This window comes from Platichthys flesus, chromosome 23 (genome assembly GCF_949316205.1).
Source record: "Platichthys flesus chromosome 23, fPlaFle2.1, whole genome shotgun sequence".
Taxonomy (NCBI): Eukaryota; Metazoa; Chordata; class Actinopteri; order Pleuronectiformes; family Pleuronectidae; genus Platichthys; species Platichthys flesus.
This window is the reverse complement of record NC_084967.1, coordinates 16,965,570-16,984,731: the sequence shown is the minus strand read 5'-3', so window position 1 is coordinate 16,984,731 and position 19,162 is coordinate 16,965,570. Positions and strand designations below refer to the sequence as shown.

General features: G+C 43.6%; 1 protein-coding gene across 1 annotated transcript; it reads right to left on the bottom strand.

The window, feature by feature from the left end:
- Window positions 1-811: 811 nt before the first annotated feature.
- Window positions 812-18,596, bottom strand: ptprr (protein tyrosine phosphatase receptor type R). The gene is made up of 16 exons (XM_062382825.1): window positions 18,176-18,596; window positions 16,273-16,577; window positions 12,083-12,196; window positions 11,855-12,004; window positions 11,252-11,359; window positions 10,089-10,211; window positions 9,772-9,893; window positions 9,567-9,674; window positions 7,574-7,763; window positions 7,201-7,285; window positions 6,200-6,279; window positions 5,254-5,391; window positions 5,016-5,126; window positions 4,777-4,934; window positions 4,581-4,694; window positions 812-4,350 (listed from the first exon to the last, which is right to left on the bottom strand). Exons 1-16 carry the CDS (start codon window positions 18,219-18,221, stop codon window positions 4,257-4,259), a joined length of 2,046 nt encoding a protein of 681 aa, XP_062238809.1. The 5' UTR covers window positions 18,222-18,596; the 3' UTR covers window positions 812-4,256.
- Between the last annotated feature and the right edge of the window lie 566 nt (window positions 18,597-19,162).

The following is a 19,162-nucleotide window of genomic DNA, read 5'->3' as shown; positions in this document are numbered from 1 at the left end:
AGTCAGACTTTTTATAGATCTTCTTAAATGTGGATTTGGTTTGATATAAAAATTGTAATCTTTGGATTGTCGAGACATTTGAAGACTTCACTTTCACTTCTTGGAAATAAACTCCATCATTTTCCTTTAACAATTTAAAAATACACTTTGAGACTTGTTTCAACACACAGATTGAAAAGTTGTGTAAAGGTTAATGAATTCTAATATCTCTGGATGAGAAGCTGTACAAATAAGATTACAATAGACTCATCTAAACAAAGACAGAAATTTTCCTCCTAAAATAAACTATAGCTGATAAATGTGATAAATTGCCCCCCGGGAGTCGACTCCTCTGTTATAAAGTTAAAGGCCAAAGTGCTTTTGTTTCAGTTGGTCCGAGTTACATTCAGTCATCTCCACCTCTTTCCTTCCTTCCTGCTCCCTCTCTCTCTCTCCCCGTCTGACTCTCTCTCTCTCCGACACGGTCTGTGGTTTCTAGGAACAAACTCAAACTCTCAGTTTCACCATGAAGAATCATGAGGTCATCTGTGAAAGCTTTGTTTGACCCGAACACTTCATCACAGCAGAATCTGCTCAAAACACATCGAAGCTCCTGGGAAGAAAAACTGATCGAGTCTGAATCGAGGGACAAACAAATGAAAATAATGAGTTTACAATTTCTCAGGCTCAGAGTGGCTACAAGAATCCACTGAAATGTCAACTCAACCGTCAACACAAACAAAATCTTTACACTTATATAGTGTTTGGTTCAGTTCCTGGTTCGGGTCCAAAACAACAACCAAAGCAACGTGTTCAACAAACAGAGTCACAGTGTCGGAGCTCCAGAGTCTTTATGTACAGATTACAGGTGAACAGGATATATGCAGAGTAGATAGAGGTCACAGAACTACTCAGTGGCTTATGTTCCGGACTATTACAACATTCAATCGATTAGGAATACATTAAAAAACAGGTACTGCTCGTACATATATACGCATCAGCTTCTCTCTGACGGAGCTTTAATGTCCACAAGTAGAAGTTTAAAGAGACACAAACACTTTATTTTAATGTGGTTTGTTTGATTTGAGAGAAAGTTTAAATAGTTGTAATAATTCCACTACAGAAGCACAACTGACTGCAGCAATAAAATCTATAAAAATAGTATTTAATCATAATGTGAGCAAACAATTAAAAAGCTTTTACATTTATTATTATTAACACGCTAGCTAGCATCAGCTAACTAGCTTGCTAACAAACATTAGCCCAATAACAGACATGTTGTGTGGAACATTAATTAAAACAAATTAAAACAACTAAAAACTGTTATTTCCTGGATAACTGCAATTTTGTTCTAATAAGATGGAAAACAGAAACAAAACAAAAGGAATTTGGGAAACTTTAATCAATTCAAGTTTTTATAATAATTTTAGGATTGTCTGTTGACGAATTGCACATTTTTGTTTGTCCATGTGACCTGATGTCTCTGAATAAAAGTCTCTTTAATAGAAACGGCTTCAAATGACCTGAGTTTAATAGACAAATATTGCTGGAGGCAACACTGAGAAACTAAATGTTGTAAAAGTCAAGTGAATAGTGAACATGTTTTTCAGCAGCTTAGTAAAATAGGAAATGTTCGGGTCCCTTTAATCTCCATCAACAGTCGACAATAATAAAATACAGGAAATCAACCACCACCTACTGTACATACACAATACTACGTCCGAGGCAATGTGTGTAGTTGTAGTTCAACTCACTTTCACTTCAGTCAGTTCAAACTGAACATCACATTTCACCATCACACAGAAATGTTCCGATGTTTGAGCGTTTTGAAATTTAAAGTTTGTTCTACTTGAACCGACTCAAGTGAAAAGTGTTTTGACGATGGTCTGATGTCGAACACGTAGACGAACACACAGGTTCTAAAATCCCTTGATTGTATCACAAGTGAATATATAAATACAAATATAATAGTACATAGAAAAAACAAGAGTCCTCAAAACGATCCTCGTGTATTGTCCGTCCTCGTCCCGACGCGTTTGGTCCAAGGTTTGAAAAGTCACCGCCCACATTAGTTTTAATAGCACTTTAACAGTTACTGCACATTATTCTAATCACACAGAGCAGATGATGTCTGTTCATATTGATCATTACTGTAGAAACCTCAGATCTCTAAAGGAATTCAACACCTCAGGAAGTACTTTTTATTCTAAAATATATAATTATATGGGATGTATAAAACATTTACTTCACCCTTTGACATGTGGTTCCAGGTGGAGTCAGACAAACGTAAATGGTTTGGATCTGGAACTTGTCGTACTTTGACCAATTTAATGGAAGGCAAAGTATGTATTTCAAAATGTGGTATTTGACATTCAGCTCTATAATCTGATTCTTTTGAGGAACTTAAACATATATTTCTTAATGAAAAAACAGCTCAAACAGGGATAAGTTTGGTTTGTGGCTCCGATAGAAGAGAAAAGTCAGATATTGAATTCCTTCCGGGTCAGTGGATCGTTTAGAGATGATGAGGTTTGAACAATCTTTCATGTGAGTTGACAAACGGATACAAGCTGCTAACACATCAAAAACATGTAAAAACTGTATAAAAATAAAGTTATTATTACTTTGATACACTGATATAACTCACTAGAAAACATAATTTACAACTTCACATCAACAAGATGATTGCACCATTGTGACTTATATAGCTTCACATTTTTGGTATTAAAGTAATATTTCAAACAACAGGGGAATTGTCAATGCGATTATAGTTCTATATAATAATATATTGTAAACTCTGAGACCAGCAGCACAAGTCGTTCTAAATATAACTTCTGTCAGGAATGACTCAGCAAAATTAATTTGGCCTTTCACTGAAAACTTAACATTGACTCAAAGATACGAAGATAATTCAACATCATGGATTAAATGTATAATGTCTGAAAGTGACTGATGCTACTTTTGAGCTAGCTTGTGTTATGCGCATATTATGTAAATGTATTGAATAAGTTTTGAACAGGAATTTATTAAATGATGGGGAGATATAATAATAATAATAAATAAGATCTGATCAGTTTTGATTCTCAGTGCTGAATTTCTTCTTGTTTTAAAAGCAGGTTTTGCAGCAGAACACGAGAAATGATTGGTCTAGCAAATGCATTCACATTACATGCTATTGTTAGCATGAGCATAAAGGTTAGCATTCATTTATTGGCATAGCAAGCAGCATATAGATTAACTTCAAACTACTAATGAGCCTCCATCAGATCGCTGTAGACTAGCAGGATCATAGTTATCATTTCATTGGTGTGTTAGCTTTTAGCCTGCGGTGCTTGGATGGAGGTAGTTCCATTTGTGACAGAAGCAGTGGAAATATAGATTCATATTAGTTTTACACCGGGCTAAAGTTCCTTTCTGATGGTTGTTAATTGGCTAACCCAGGAATTGGCTCATATAATGAACAGTGTCTGGTTTAACACATCAGCTCAGCTGCTAACATATCATATAGTTATATATAGATAATATAGAAATATAAATAATGAATGCATTTGATTTTTGTTGTCATTGTAAAACCCTTTGAAACATATCGGTTCATCTGACAGTTACCTGCTCGGTTTGTGGTTTGGTATGAGCCAGTGTTTTGAGAAGGATTTGAATCTGGCACTTTGTCTTTTTGGTATCGTCCCTGAACTTTGACCATGATGCACTGTCGCCTGGTTTAGAACCTTCAGTTGAAGAGGTGTCTCCTGTGGGTGTCGGGGGGGCGATAGGTCCAGATGACAGGGGAAAATAAGGCGAGCTGTCGCTAACAGATCGGTTCGACAGGAACTTAACCAAGGTGCAAACGGCTAACAGTCATTTTCAAATAGCCTGTCATATAAGAACAACACTTTAAAAAATAATTCTGAAATCCTATAAGACACAGAAACACAGTCGATCATCAAGTGTCCGTGACAGAGAAGAGGTCAATCAGTTCAAAACGAAACAATCTCATTCAGAGGAGTGAAGAGGACCGGTTCCTTGGGTTCCTCTGGAGAACCGCTCACAAACAGAACATGAAGAAGAACATCGGGTACATTCCATCTTCTGAAATCTACCTTTCCTCTTTCTGTGAATAGGCTCCCCCCACAACATCAGCATCTGTTGTCCATCAAACTCAATCACTTCTTCCAGAGTCCCTGGTTCTCAGAGAAAAACCCAAACCCCGGATTGTACCTGATGAAAACCTGCTCCGTCAGCAGACTGCAAGGTGGAGCAGATCGTGTGATGCTGGCCTCTCATTGGCCGGTTTCTGAGGAGAGGCGGGCCTCGTACAGGATCAGAGCGTGATGCACAAACTCGTACTGCTCAGCTGTCTGGATCATACCACCTCTGCAGACACAGATTAGATCCTTGAGTACAAGATGTAATTTATATTTATTATTCAAGAGACCATGTTTTAGTTTGTATTAATAATTATAACATCTGGGTCGAGGAACCAGGGTTTACAGGGACATTACACCTGTTTTTCCACCGTCATTGTCGGGACACAAAGGTTATCCCCACAAAATGAAGATGTTAAATACTTTCAAACTATTTTAAAGTGAGGACATCACTATCACCTGTCGGCTCGGAGCTGGCAGGTGATGCTCAGCACGTCCACCACCTCCTCCAGCTGCAGCTGTCGACAGCCGAGGGTCGTGGCAATGAAACAACCCGTCCGGCCGATCCCAGCACTGCACAGAGGAGAAGACCATGACCTTTAATGTTTGACCTTTAATAGAAAAGACAGATTTGTGGTTTCGCCCTCTATGATACCTGCAGTGGACGATCACCGGTCCCATGGCGGCGGCCGTCCGTCGATCCGTCTCCACATCAGACATCAACTGCAGCAGCGGCATTGCTGAATCAGGGGTTTTGTGGTCGGGCCATGATGTGTACCAGTAATGCTGCAGCACGCGAGTTTGATTCCCACACTGCACAAACACACACATTTAAACTTGAGTTAAAAGGCTTCATCTGCACGGGAGTATCAGAAGTGTTTGAAGTGCGTGCACCTTGAGTGTGAGGCTGCGAGTTGTGTAGTGTTCACACTCTCTGATGCTGTTCACCAACACCTCAACCTTCCCGTAGATCCCCCTCTTCTCCGGCCAATAGAGAACACACTTCTACAAAGAGCAACACAAAGCAACACCGTCCGACTTTAATGAGAGTCAGAACCAAACTGGTAACGTTGAAGTGAAGTAGAATATGATTCTTCTTGTTTATCGATGTTTTGAACTTGTCTCTGATTACCTCGTTCTTCTCCTTCAGTTTGGTGATCATGACGATGACGGGCGACTCCTCCTGCCACGCCATCTGCCAGAAGTCGTTCACCGTGTTCACCATCGGACCCTGAGTGGCGATGAACGCCTTCTCCTCGCCTAGGTAGCCCTGGGGGGGGGAGCCAATCACACTACAGCGTCAACCATGGAGTTACAACAACACCTCTTTGATTTGAAAGGAAGACACTTTCATCAAGAGATCATTTTAAGATATACATTTGGTTTTGGGTTTGCAGATGCAGACTCATTTAGATATTTGATGTGTTAGGTTTCGGTTCTTAAGGTAAAAGCAGAGACTCAGCTTCATGTCCGTCTCTCATGTAATGAATCTGCCGCCGACCCTGAACCTGCTGCAGAGTTCTCATGTACAGTCGGATGAAGTATTTACACAGCCTGTGTTCTCCCGAGTGCTCGGACAGTTTAAACACTTTCAGAGGAGTTTCCTGACAGGAAGAAGGTCCATTGTACCCGAGTCTGAGAGAAACATTTCAGACTCTTACTGCACTGGACTTTCACTGGGATTGTGTTGACGAGGAAACCACAAGAAAAAACATGTCGACATTCCAGATGTGTGAGGTGAACGTGTCAGTTGGTTGTGTGTTCGTTCTCTGGTTTAGAGATTTAACAAACGATTGCCAATACACAAACAGAATTATGTTTGAATTATGTATTCACAAGGACAAAAAGCTATGTAAATGTGGCAGCAGGTAGAATACTTCAAACAGGAGAGAAGATTAGGTTTGATTGCGAGAGATGAGGAACAACTACACAAAAAAAACTGTTTAACAAAAGATAATATTCCATCTCGTTAATTACACTAGACCAGATCAATGATATACTTTCCAGATACTTTTCTGTTTGGCTCTTTTTATCAACTCATTAACAGCTGATGAGAACAGCAAGTTGTAAATACCCACTCGTATGAAATTGGCGTTAATGTAGGAGCCCAGCGGGTCGTTGCAGCTCTTGGACTTCAGGATCACCCTGGAATGAGGATCTAGGACACACAGCAAGGAGAGGAGGTGAGGACACATGAGAAGGAAGAGACAAGGATGGAGGATTCAGATATGACTGATTGATTTGGGGGAGGGAGGAGCTTCTGTTTGTCTTGACTGTTTTCAGACTCTTTCACACCTGGCTTGGTCCAAACAGTTCAGTTTAGTCTGAACTAAAATATCAGGTGTGAGAGGTCGTTGACCTGTGACCTCTACTACCTGTGACCTCTGCTACCTGTGATTGGTTCAAAAGTAAAAACCATGCAATAAAGTGTTTCCAATTTGCAACCAAACAGAACCAGGTTCAGTTTGATCCAGACCCAGAAGTTAACACGTCCTCTGGTCTGAGGTTCAGACTGAACTGAAGAGTCTCGGTCTCTAACAGCCTCTTTCGGACCTGGACTGGGTCTCGTCCTGTTCCTTCAGTCCGGATCCCGAGCACCTTCAGAAAAGACAAAGCGCCTAGAACACAGGAAGGAGTTTGACTGACAGCCGCTCTAGGTGAGCATTCCTTAGCCTTGATTGGCCGGAAGGAAGGAAGGAAGGAACACCACCACACCCACTCACTGTTTTATTGATGACCCCGCCCCCCTTTCCAAAACACAAGAACTAACATTGTGTCAGTGACGGTTACATAAAGTCTTAATCAGGAGGGGGGCCGACAGTGTGAGAACAGACTGTGCCCTGAATGTGTGTGTGTGTGAGTGTGTGAGTTTGGGGAGGAGCCAATTTATCCATCTTTAGTATTGTTGACCTTTGACCTTAAATCCTTCCCACAAGCTAAAACAGCTTCCTGGTTCAACAGGAAATGAGACGTGGAGTAAAACGATGATTTGCTCTCTGTCGTCTTTTCTCCATCAAACACCGATCACCTTGTGTAATTAAACCAGTCTCTGCACAACAGAATCTGATCTCTCACTCACTGGGTAGAATGGTCTTGTATCTGCTCTTGGTGCCATGGTTTGGAATGTCCAGCTCCTTGGGGTCAGTGAAGTTCATGGGAATTTCCTGAGGGGGAAGAAAATAAAAAGAAGGTCCATAAGAAATGGACATTGTTTTATTTTACAATGATATAAAACTAAAAAGGACATTTAATATTCAACTATACGTTAATGCAGAATTCTAAAACAAGTCATATAGGAAATGCACACATGATGAAATTAAGTACAGAAAAAGAAGGTATTGTATACTTATGGTTTTACTTTTTAAAAATGCCAACAGACAGAAATCAGACTTAGCGAATCGACTTAATAATAAAATGAGTTTAGTGATCCTCGTGTTCAGTTGATAACGCACAGTGAACTCGGCGTGCAGCTTGTCCGTGTTGTGGACGAGGTCTCGGAGCTGCGGCCTCGTCAGCGGCCGGCTGGCGGACGTCAGGTACTCCCTCGCTGCCGACTCTCTGGGCGTCACCACCGAGACACTGAGCGGCTCCACCGAGCCGAGAGACGCCATGTCCAGCACCAGAGACACGTTGGAACCACGTCTGGAGACAGAGGGAAGAAGACAACATGACGTTAGAACTGGACCAGTCCACATTAAGCTCCTCCTCCTCACTGGTAATCAGCTGCTTCCTGACGTTAAGGTGAAATATTACTTGATATGATTCTCTCTCTCCACATGAACAGTTTACCTGCGGGCGACCAAAGCACCTCGAAGCTTATTGGTTGAAATGGAAACAGGAAACAGAAGCTTCCAGACCTGAAATAGAGTTCCTCAGTTCCTCAGATTCTCATGATGAATCTGAGGAACTTGGATCAACGTGTCCAGATCTTTGTTGTGTCTCAGTAAACATGTGTCTCCTGTTGACTCTTTGTTGCTGGAGCAAATTATTAAATACTGTCAACAGAGTCTGTATGTCCATGACAACCCCTGTCAGGATGTGGTCAAGGTTCAAAGTGTCGCAGCTGAAGAACAAGAAGAAGAACAAGAAGAAGAACAAGAAGAAGAACAAGAAGAACAAGAAGAAGAACAAGAAGAAGAACAAGAAGAAGAACAAGAACAAGAAGAAGAACAAGAAGAAGAAGAAGAACTCTGGAGAGAGCCTGGAGCATCGTCTCACTACGTGTTGCACGGTTTTCTCTCCAGGATGCCGTCTCTTCCTGTTCGTCTGATTGCTGATTGGCTGACATCCAGTTTGGACAACACACACACACACACACACACACACACAAGAGACATAGACACCATGAAAAACATCCTGTTCTCACTCGGAGCCTGAAATCGTCCTCCCTGTCTCACCTTAAGAAACACAGATTGTCCTCTGCACTTTATCACCTCGCTCTGAGGTGACCAGAACAAAATGGCGTCCGAGGTCCGAGCACGCGGTCGCCCTGCACGTTAGAGGAAGAGTGACGAGCAGCAGATAAAAGCTAAAGGGCTTCACGCCGAGCGGGGGGGGGGGGGGGGGGGGGGGCAGATAAGATGCTTTTCTTCTTGGTTATGAAACTAATTTGTCCGCAGCTTCACTGGTTATGAATGTTTCATGACCAATGAAGAAAAGCATCTTATCTGTGCCCCCTCCCCCCTGCTCGGCGTGGAGCCCTGGACAAATGCCATTATGGACACTGGACAAATTTCTAAAAAACAACTTGTACATTGTTTATATAATCAGGAAACCTCACAGAGACTTTTGGTGGTTTATCAAATCAGATTAATGCATTTTGACAAACTATCACCAAGATTAAATAGATTTTGTCTAAACTGTGAGATTTATCGAAGATGTGTTAAATCTGAGGAATGTGAGGATCATGAGGTCACTGACGAACTCTTAATGTACATTTCCTGAAACGACGAAGAGGAAGAGGAAACGTGTCCATAAGAAGCCTCCCTTCATGTAATCACTAGTGGACACGTAGAGTATACATCGTATATGGAGGAAGCCTGAGTGAATGTAAACCTTAAGTGTTGATATTTCTGAATCATACACACACACCTTTTGTCTGAAGCCTCCTCGTCGGCACGTACGCAGCTCAACACCTGACTGCTCTGACAATCACAGGTCACACAACAATAACACACACATTCCAACACACACACACTTCTTCAGATGCTAAACAAGGTGACCAATCAGGAGTCTGCATCTTCACTTGTACGTTTCGGTGAAAACAGGAAGTGGATGTCCTTCTCTAAAGTTGTTTGCTTAGTTACACTGCAAACAAGGAAGAGCGATGGAGTCATGTGACTGACTAGAACCAATCATCTCTTCCCCTCCTACCTGGGTGGTTACCTGTGTAACCTGCATCTCACAACGCCACAGTGTCACCCATATAAACCCCGCCCCTCTTACCTTTCCTGAAGTCCTGCGGCAGGTTTCATCCTGAAGGGGGAGGGGCAAGGCTTTAGCTCGTTATTGGCCGTCTCCGAGGCTACGCTGCTGATGACGCCAGGGGCGGGACTATGAGGAAAGAGCAGGTACAATAAAATATATTTTAGTTTAATTTTGCAAAACGTCGCTAAGTTAAAGTTAGAGTTAGAGTTAAAGTTAGAGTTACCTGGGCACAGGGACGACAGGTGGAGCGAGGCGGCGGCAGGCTGTGATTGGCTGCTGCTGGGGAATGGGCGTGGCGGCAGCTGGAGGGAGTTCAGCCTGGACCATGCTTCCTGATGCGACGACCTGCAGACGCATTCAGGAGTTAGCATTTATTTATTCTTACTTTAATGTTGTTTATTAGTTTATGGACAAATGTAAACCACCATTGATACTTCTTCTATAAATCAAACACGTTTACATTTTGCATTTCAACGTCCATTAACGTAGATGGTCACCAGGAAACAAACAAAAACAAATAGTTGGATGTCGGATGCTGACCTTTGTGCCCTTTGACCTGTGGGCGGAGTCAGGGGAGATTGTGAGCGTCAGGTGGCGATTAGAGGGCGGAGCTTTCAGTTCTGTGTCAGAAACCTGAACCTTCTCTTTGAGTCGATACAGAACCTGCAGACGAGAAGAGGAGAGGAAGAGGAGAGGAGAGGAGAGGAGAGAGGAGAGAGAGAGGAGAGGAGGAGAGGAGAGGAGAGGAAGAGGAGAGGAGAGAGGAGAGAGAGAGGAGAGGAGGAGAGGAGAGGAGAGGAAGAGGAAAGGAGAGAGGAGACGAGACGAGACGAGAAGAGGAGAGAGAGAGGAGGAGGAGAGGAGAGAGGAGAGAGAGAGGAGAGGAGGAGAGGAGAGGAGAGGAGAGGAGAGGAGGAGAGGAGAGAGAGAGGAGGAGAGGAGAGGAGAGGAGAGGAGAGGAGAGGAGAGGAGAGGAGGAGAGGAGAGGAGAGGAAGAGGAGACGAGAAGAGGAGAGAGAGAGGAGGAGGAGAGGAGAGGAGAGGAAGAGGAGACGAGAAGAGGAGAGAGAGAGGAGGAGGAGAGGAGAGAGAGATAAAAGAGGATCTTAATGAATCCAGAGAATTCACTTTTCAAATAGATAAACCAAAAGACTTAAATCTGTGAGAGGAGATGTTATAATATATATATATATATTTATTTAAATGGTTTGACATCATCAGGACTGTAGATACAGGTATATCTGTAGCTTGTGAGGTTTCCCTCGTGTGGATTATCTGAAGCACTACAACTGAAAGAAAAATAATTTATTTTAAATGTATTCTTTAATTCAGGCCATTTATTCTTTTTTATTGATATCTTGGTTCAATTTCTTATTTTAAGTAATTTCCTTTTGTTCCCTCAAGAGAAAAACATATATTTTGTTAGAGGCACAATGTGCTTGTGTGAGTGTGTGTGTTTTTCTGTAAGTGTGTGGATATGTGCTCAGTCAGGACCTGGTGACCTTTGACCACGGACACAGATTGACTAAAGGCCGTTAGCTGTCTCAGCCAATTAGAGCGGCCGAGGTGAAAGGTTTAGAGACGTTTTACATGATGTCAGCGATACGGCTGATCTCTGTGTGTGTGTGTGTGTGTGTGTGTGTGTGTCAGTTGAGAGGCTTATTCAAGTAAATACTGGTTCCAGTGAGTGTAATGTATTTTACCATCAAGCAGGTGATGACGATGACGAAGACGGTGAAGAAGAGGATGACAGTGTAGAACCCTTCTGTGGTCCACACGTGATCCCTCTGCTCCCCCTGCAGGACGTTCTTCTGCAGAGACACATGATGTTGAATCTGTTTGTCAGGATTCTTTTAATAACTCACAAAACGTTCTTCTTTAGGATTTCATGAAACCTCGATGGAGTTAAACTTCTCCCTGAGCCAGAGCCGCTCTCAAAGCTGGATCACACTGTTCGATATCATTTTTTTTTTTAAATGTCGCTTACTCTCACATAACGAAAGATGCAGTCAGATGTAGTGTAATTTGTAACTAAGCATCGCTACCAGCAGCAGACCACACAGTGGAGAACCAGGAGAACCTGATGGAGCAGCTCACACAGCGCGGAGAGGAACCATCACTTCTCTCAGTAATCACATTAATATCAAGTGCTTCAGGCTGATGGACCACTCTGTAACTGTTCCATTAAACTCTCAGCAGCAGCACTTTGCTCTGCATCCATCCTGCACCCCCCCCCCCCCCCACTCTCCATGGGGACCAACCAGGACGCTTAACGAGCCGCGGTTGCCTAGGAGCCGGAGACGCACCTCGGTGGAGACCTCGGTGATGCCGAAGTGTCCCAGGTGGCGGTGGAGGACCCGGACGTTCAGTGATTGGATGACCTCTTCGGCAGGGCGGGGCTCGGAGATGCCCAGCCTATCAGAGGACACGAAGAGCTCGATGCCATTCTTCTCCTCCTGTAAGAGGCCGTCCGTCAATCAATCAATCATCAATCAATCAATCAACCAGCAGAGTGCAACGTGCGCCTGTCTTACATTCAGCCGGTTGATGTGAACGAGTCCTGCAGGAACACCAAGCGCTGCCGCTACACCTTCTCGAAACCAACGAAGAAGACTGACGTTCAGCCTTCGCACGTCCACGGCCAGGTACTGAGAGAGAGAGACAGAGAGAGAGAGAGAGAGAGAGAGACATTTAGTTTACCATCAACATTTCAAGCCAATCTAAATCAGATTTCTATTTGAAGAAACTCCTCCTGTACACAGGTCATTTTCCAGTAGTTGACATGAAACCGAAGAGGAAGAAGAATCACAAGAGCAAAGAGAGTGTCCCCCCCCCCCACTCCTCCAAATATGGTCACTTCTAGCTTCAACAAACCAAGATGGTGGACAAACAGCCGCTCACTGACCAATGTGTGATGTCACGGTGGGAGGAGACTCTGACTCAGGCCTGAAAGTCACAAATTGATTATCAAGAAGTTCTGAGGCAGCGTTTCTCTTGATTCAATATTATGGTTTGGAGGATTTTAAATTTACTGCTGCTCAGATTTACGGTCATCATCATACTGGTTATGATTTTCATAAAACGTGTTCACATTAAAAGTCAATGACAAATCACAAGCGTGAACAAAGAGAAACTAATCCACTGACCTGACGTCAGCTACAAGTGAAGACTGTTTAAACAAACCCTGAGTCTTTATGAATCAGAAAACATTAACGTGCTGAACGAGACGTAACAACAACAAAAACCTGAATCAATGCAGGACAACATGACTTCTGTCTGTGTGTGTGTGTCTGTGCGCTCTAATGGCTAAATCAAAATGTTCTGTTGCTCCTTAATTCAATATCAGGACCAATAAACACACGCACACACACACAGACACACGCACACTTCTATCTTAGTGAGGATACACAATACATTCTCAAGCCTAACGTTACCATCACAACTAAAACCCAAACACAAATTCTTACCCTAGTTTTCAAACACTAAACATTTAAATCAATAAATGGCAAATTTATAATTTAAAGATAAACATTTTTCAGCCAAACAACAAAACAACCTGCGAATAAATAAAAACAACAATCGACCGACTGATGTGAAACAGTGAAACCAAACCAAACAGCTGCAGCTTGTTAATGAAGAGAATCCGATCCAGGATCTGAACCAACAACCTCACCAAGTGAACATGTGAACACCGTAGATCCCATCGCCTGCAGAAGACTCCCCCTCAGTGAGCGACAGGCCGCCTGTCAGTCACAGCTCAGGGTCAGAGAGCTCCACTACATCCCCCCCCCACAGCGCGCCAAGTCGTGATCTCTGATTGGCTCAGAGCGGACACAGCTCACATGACACACACGTGATTGGCCGTTCGATGATAGGTAATGCCATTATCCTGCTGTGCTTCCTGTCAGGATCAGGTGCTATTTCTGTCCACACACACACACACACACACACACACACACACACACACACACACACACACACACACACACACACACACACACACACACACACACACACACACACACACACACACACACACACACACACACACACACACACACACACACACACACACACACACACACACACACACACACACACACACACACACACGGTAATAACCACTAATTAGCCGGTAGCCCTCAGGCCAGTAAGGGGAATCCAATTTGGACCAATCAGATAGGAGAGAGGGGGTATGAGAGTGTGTGTGTGTGTGTGTGTGTGTGTGTGTGTGTGTGTGTGTGTGTGTGTATACAAAATAGGGGATTATGGGTTAACAACTGATGGAGCAAAAATAAATCTAAATTTTGTATTCCATATCTGATCAAACTGAGATCAGATCGTGTCTGTAGGGAAACTGAAGAGGATCCAAGTCAGTGACTGTCTGTGAACCACGAGGAGCGTCTGTGGTTTAGCTGCTTGGCTCTGGAGGACGAGTCACAGACGTCACATTGAATCTGTTCACACGTGACAGACTTTCATTTCATTCACGACGAGAAGCACAATCAAGATGTTACATGCTGAACACACACAGACACACACAGTGTTGTGTTGTTCCTCAGCGTGTGAGCAGCTGCACGTGCACGACCGACTCCATGAGATCACGTCTCTCTATAGATGTGAGGACACTGGTGACGTAATGAATTCCCTGCTCCCTGACCTTAACCAGCACAACTAACTAGCACTAACCTTAACCTAATTCTAACCCTGAGTCTTAACAACCACCACACACACACACACACACAAACAGCTGAATGAGAGGGTTGACATGAGGTCAGATTATTCACGCTTGTGTTTCTTCCTTTTAGAAAAACCTTCACAGAGCAGAACTCAGAGTCTCATCTTTTACTCTGACATCATCTCTGAGGCTTCAAGTTGAAGTTGTGACTAAATTAATGTTTAATAAACACAACTGGTCTCAGTCCACAGATATAGATTATTGTCGATCTGTATCAGGCTCATACACGCACACATAAAACAAACACACACACACGTTGTGATGCAGAGAAGCGATGGGAGGTGACTTGTTACCATCTGTGACTTCACACAACCTCTCTTCATGTTCCACCTCCATCTAAACGTTACACGCTGCTGCTGAGGTTATAGATTATAAATCATATCAAAGAAAGATGGCTGATTATTATTACTATGAGAAGTGGTTGATTGGAGATTAAACCTTAAACTACAGACGAGTGTTTATGACCCACCTGGTTATTTGAAACCTTATTTTCTGTGTTTGATATTATTTTATATATATATGACGATTTACAATTTCTAATAAACCAACCTGCATCTTTCTGTTCACTAATTCTAAATACGTCTCATGCTCCAGGGCCTCCTCTGTGTTTAGTAGCTCGACGGTCACTGAGCCTCCGTCTCTCCTCTTCCTCCTCCTGCTGCTTCTCCAGTGTTTTCATATGATGAGGTCCTGAGGGGACGAGTCATGTGACCACACACACAAAGTCAATTAACAACGAGGCTGAGGTCAGGCAGAGCGGAGCCTGGCGGCGGTTCCTCATTGATAAAAGCAGAGAAGCTGATCCCAGTCTTCCCCTTCTGAAGTGTCCTTGGGCAAAATACTGAGCCCCACATTGACCCTCGTAGAAAAATAACTTCTTCTGTCAACGTTTTCTGAAATAACTGAAGAGATGAGACAAGTCCCTCGTCTGTCTCCTGCTCTCCACCGGAGGGCTCCTCCAGATCGTCCCCACTCCCACGATGCATCTGTGGTGGCGGCAGCTTGTCAGAGGACCGTGGGAGTGTTGGCAGCAAAGCTTCCCAGTTCAGACGCTTAAATTCATAATCTGCTGCATTTCTACTAAAAATAAAACCAGTGTGTGAATCAGACTGGTTCCAGTTCGACACGTTGGTCTGTCTCTGTGTTGTGTATGAACAACGAGTCACAGGAGACGTGTGGACGTCATTCAACTCTGAAAGATCTTCAAAGAAGTTTCTACACGTACAACATATCAGAAAATTATCATAACTTTCAAAACAACCAAAGTGACGTCTTCAAGTTATCGATTATGAAACCAGTCGCTGGTCAAACTGTTTCTGTCTGATCTGCGACATGAAGCAGAATGAACTGTTGAGCTTCTGGTCTCTCTCTCTCTCTCTCGCTCTCTCTTGCTCTCTCTCTCCCTCTCTCTCTCGCTCTCCTCCTCACTCGACCACTCGTCTCCGTCTCCCTCATTAACAACCAGGACATACCTGTCTTTCTGTTTCTGCCTCAATGTCAGTCTGAAGGTCGCTGCTGTTTAACAGTTATGTAACTGCCTGTTGTGAAGGTAAGTGGGTCACACACACACACAGACACACAAACAAACACACACAGGATCCCTGTTTCCATGGAGACAGGGATCCTGAGGATGATGGAGTCTCCGCTCCTCTTCGTCCGTCGTCCACTGACTGTCTGCTGCGACCTCTGACCTCTGACCTCTGACAGGGAGGAGATGATCAGACATTTCTAGCAAATATGAAAATATCTTCTGCAGCAGCTGAAGCTAAACACGCATCAAAACACACAACCTCAAACTCGACCTCCATGATAACAACAATATTTACAGTCCGTCCACCGTGATGACATCATCACACGCTGCCTATCACACCAGGAGAGGGCGGTCGACTAGGATCCTGTCGATCGGTCTCAAACACAAAAGACACATTTCACAAACCTCCTCATGCTTCTCTTCATTCTCAGCCAATCAGGGCGCAGATTACTCACCACGGTCACCAGATGGCGTGCAGAGATGGCGGCGTGCTCCGGCTGCACCTCGTGATGTGGCCGGGCCAGCAGGTCGACGGCTCGCTGGCCGCCGGCCGGCTGACGGAAGCGAGACTCCAGGAGGGCGGCCGGCATCACTTTGGCCAAATGGTGGTGAAGACGATGATGATGAAGATGGAGGTGGCGGGACTCGTCCACATCGTGAAGCTGATCACTCAGGTGGGGCTGAGGGAGGAGACGCGGGGGGAGGTGAAGGGAGCGGCGAGAGGGGAGGAGTCGGAGCTCGTGGTCACCAGAGGACGATTCTGAGAAGAAGAAGAAGAAGACGAGTCAAACATGAGAAAGATGAAAGTGTGTCTCTGTTGTTTATTGTTTGTTACAATACAAACGATATGTTACGATATGAACTTGAGCCACTAGGGGGCGCAGGTGAAACATAACAAAGACCTAGCTTGATGATAGAGTGATGCAGCGCGGGATCATGGGAGTTGTTGTCTTGTCCTGAAGGTTGTGTGTTTGTTTTATTCACGCAAACGACAGATCAATGATTCATCAGAGTTTGAACATTGAAGGATGATTGAGTGTTTCTTCTTTTGAGGACGACTTCATTTCTCTCTTGGTTCTAACGTCTGGAGAATCTTCTGATCTCTCAGAAGAGAGGAGGAGATTCCATCTGTCTGCTTCTCTCTCATCAGGACGAGAGGAAGCCCCCCCCCCCCCCCCCCCCCCCTCGTCACGACTGAACGATGCATAATTCAGTCTCACTCATTATTTATCCTCGGAGCAGAAATAGAAGAAACGAGTGAAGCAGTTTTTTTGCCGCGTCACATTTACAGGAGTTCACACTGAGACGGAGGTGAGGTGGAGCAGAAGCTGATCCACAGTCTGCTGGACAGAGAGAATCCGGGTGTTCAAGAGACAAACCCTCTTCGTTAGCAGGTCCCAGGTCAGTTTGCTGCTTCCTGTTTAAAACCCTGAGGAATCAGCAGCTCTATAGAAACAGAGCTGACACAGCTTCTCCCTAGTGACAGCATCCTGGTTGCTATGTGCACCGCTGAGCTGTGATTGGACCGGAGCCATCAGCCAATCACAGGTCAAGTTACAGCGGGCTGACAGTTAACTCTGTGGAGACAAATCATCCAACTCTCACCGGATAATTAGCTAATGTGACATAAGATCTTTAAATATTAAAATAATGTATATCCTGTGTTTGAAGACATGACACTTGCCTGAGGGGGGCGCTACAGCCTCTCAAGTAATAAACATGTGATTTTATTCCAGTTATAGAACTTACTTTATTTTCAGTCCATTTGTAAACACGGGAGGAAAATGTATCTGAATTGAACTGATTCTATTCAACGAACTTTGAACTCAGAAACCCGGCGACGATTACGATGTTTTACTGACTGAACGATTAATTAAAATCAGAATCAACAGATAAATCAGAAATAGAATGCATCATAAATTGCATCTCTCTAATGAAATGGATAAATATTATATCAACAAATAACAATTTCCTACACTTCTTAACCTAACACTAACCCACATTTCCTCACATAGCAGATTATACATATATATATATATATATATATATATAGATATCACAGCTGAGAATCAGGTTTTTCTTGTGTGGAAGTCACCTTCGTTTTCCCTGAGAGTCAAATCAACATGGGTTTCATGAGCCTCCGTCATGAGGATGTGAATCGTCTGCAGAATCAAACACTGAAGCTTTTCCATCTTATTTTAAATCTCAACCTGCTGCAGGTCTGAAGGCTGCTTTCAGTCATTCATGAAATCACGTGATGGAGGATATTTGATCTGATCAACACATGTTTGACACCGAAGCTCCAGTGAGAGCATCGAGCTCCTCCTCAGCCTGTGAACCAGAGGAACCGAGTCCTACCTGCGAGCAGCAGCTGAGTCCACATCAGAACCAGAACCACCGACATGGTGACGAACCTTCCTCCTCAGACGGTCAGCGACAATCAGCAGGAGCGTCTGCAGCTTCTGTCGCTGCTGTGATTACACATGAAGAGGAAGCAGCCGGTGTGTGTCCGTGTGCGTGTGTTTGTGTGTTTGTCTCCTTGCATCAGATTCAGACCCGCTCTCTCCACCAGCGGCGCCCCGCCGGACAAGCTGCCCTCCCCGCCCAGCGGTGTCCTACAGCGGCCTGAGAGATGGAGGAAGAGCCGCTGTGCAGCAGCTGCAGCTCCGGGAGGAAGAGGAGGAAGAGGAGGATGTTTCCATGTGAGCGGGGATCAGGTGGTGAAGATGAAGAGAGGAAGGGGAGGAGACAAGCGTGGTGGAGGAGGAAGAGGAGGGAGAGGAGGACGATTCCTGAACATCTTCATTCATCATCACATTAATTTAACAGAAAGACTTCATATTTTCCTTTTAGTTTAATGTCAATAATCGTCTTGTTAAGATTTGAACAGTTTAATGTTTTATTAATTAAATTATATTATATCTTTTTTTTAAAGGTCTATTACTCTATAGTTAAAATATTGTATCACCAAGCCACAAATAACTGCTCATTACATTAATACTTAATTATACTCCGCTAAAAATGTCTATGCAGCGCCACCTACAGGACTAGATTCATGTTACACTTTACAAATATATGAACTTCAGACATTAAAGAGAAAGACATGCTCATGAATATATAAGACTCACAATTCAGCACGAAGTTTATTGTAAAACCTATTTGCATATATAAAGGAAATGTTCTTAGTTCAGATGCCATTGCTTTTATTTAGTTTAGTCTATAGTTGTTGTGTCTGTTGTTGTTTTGTTGTTGTGTGTCTGTTTTATTATGTGTCTGTTGTTGTTTTGTTGTTGTGTGTCTGTTTTATTCTTGTGTCTGTTGTTGTTTTGTTGTTGTGTGTCTGTT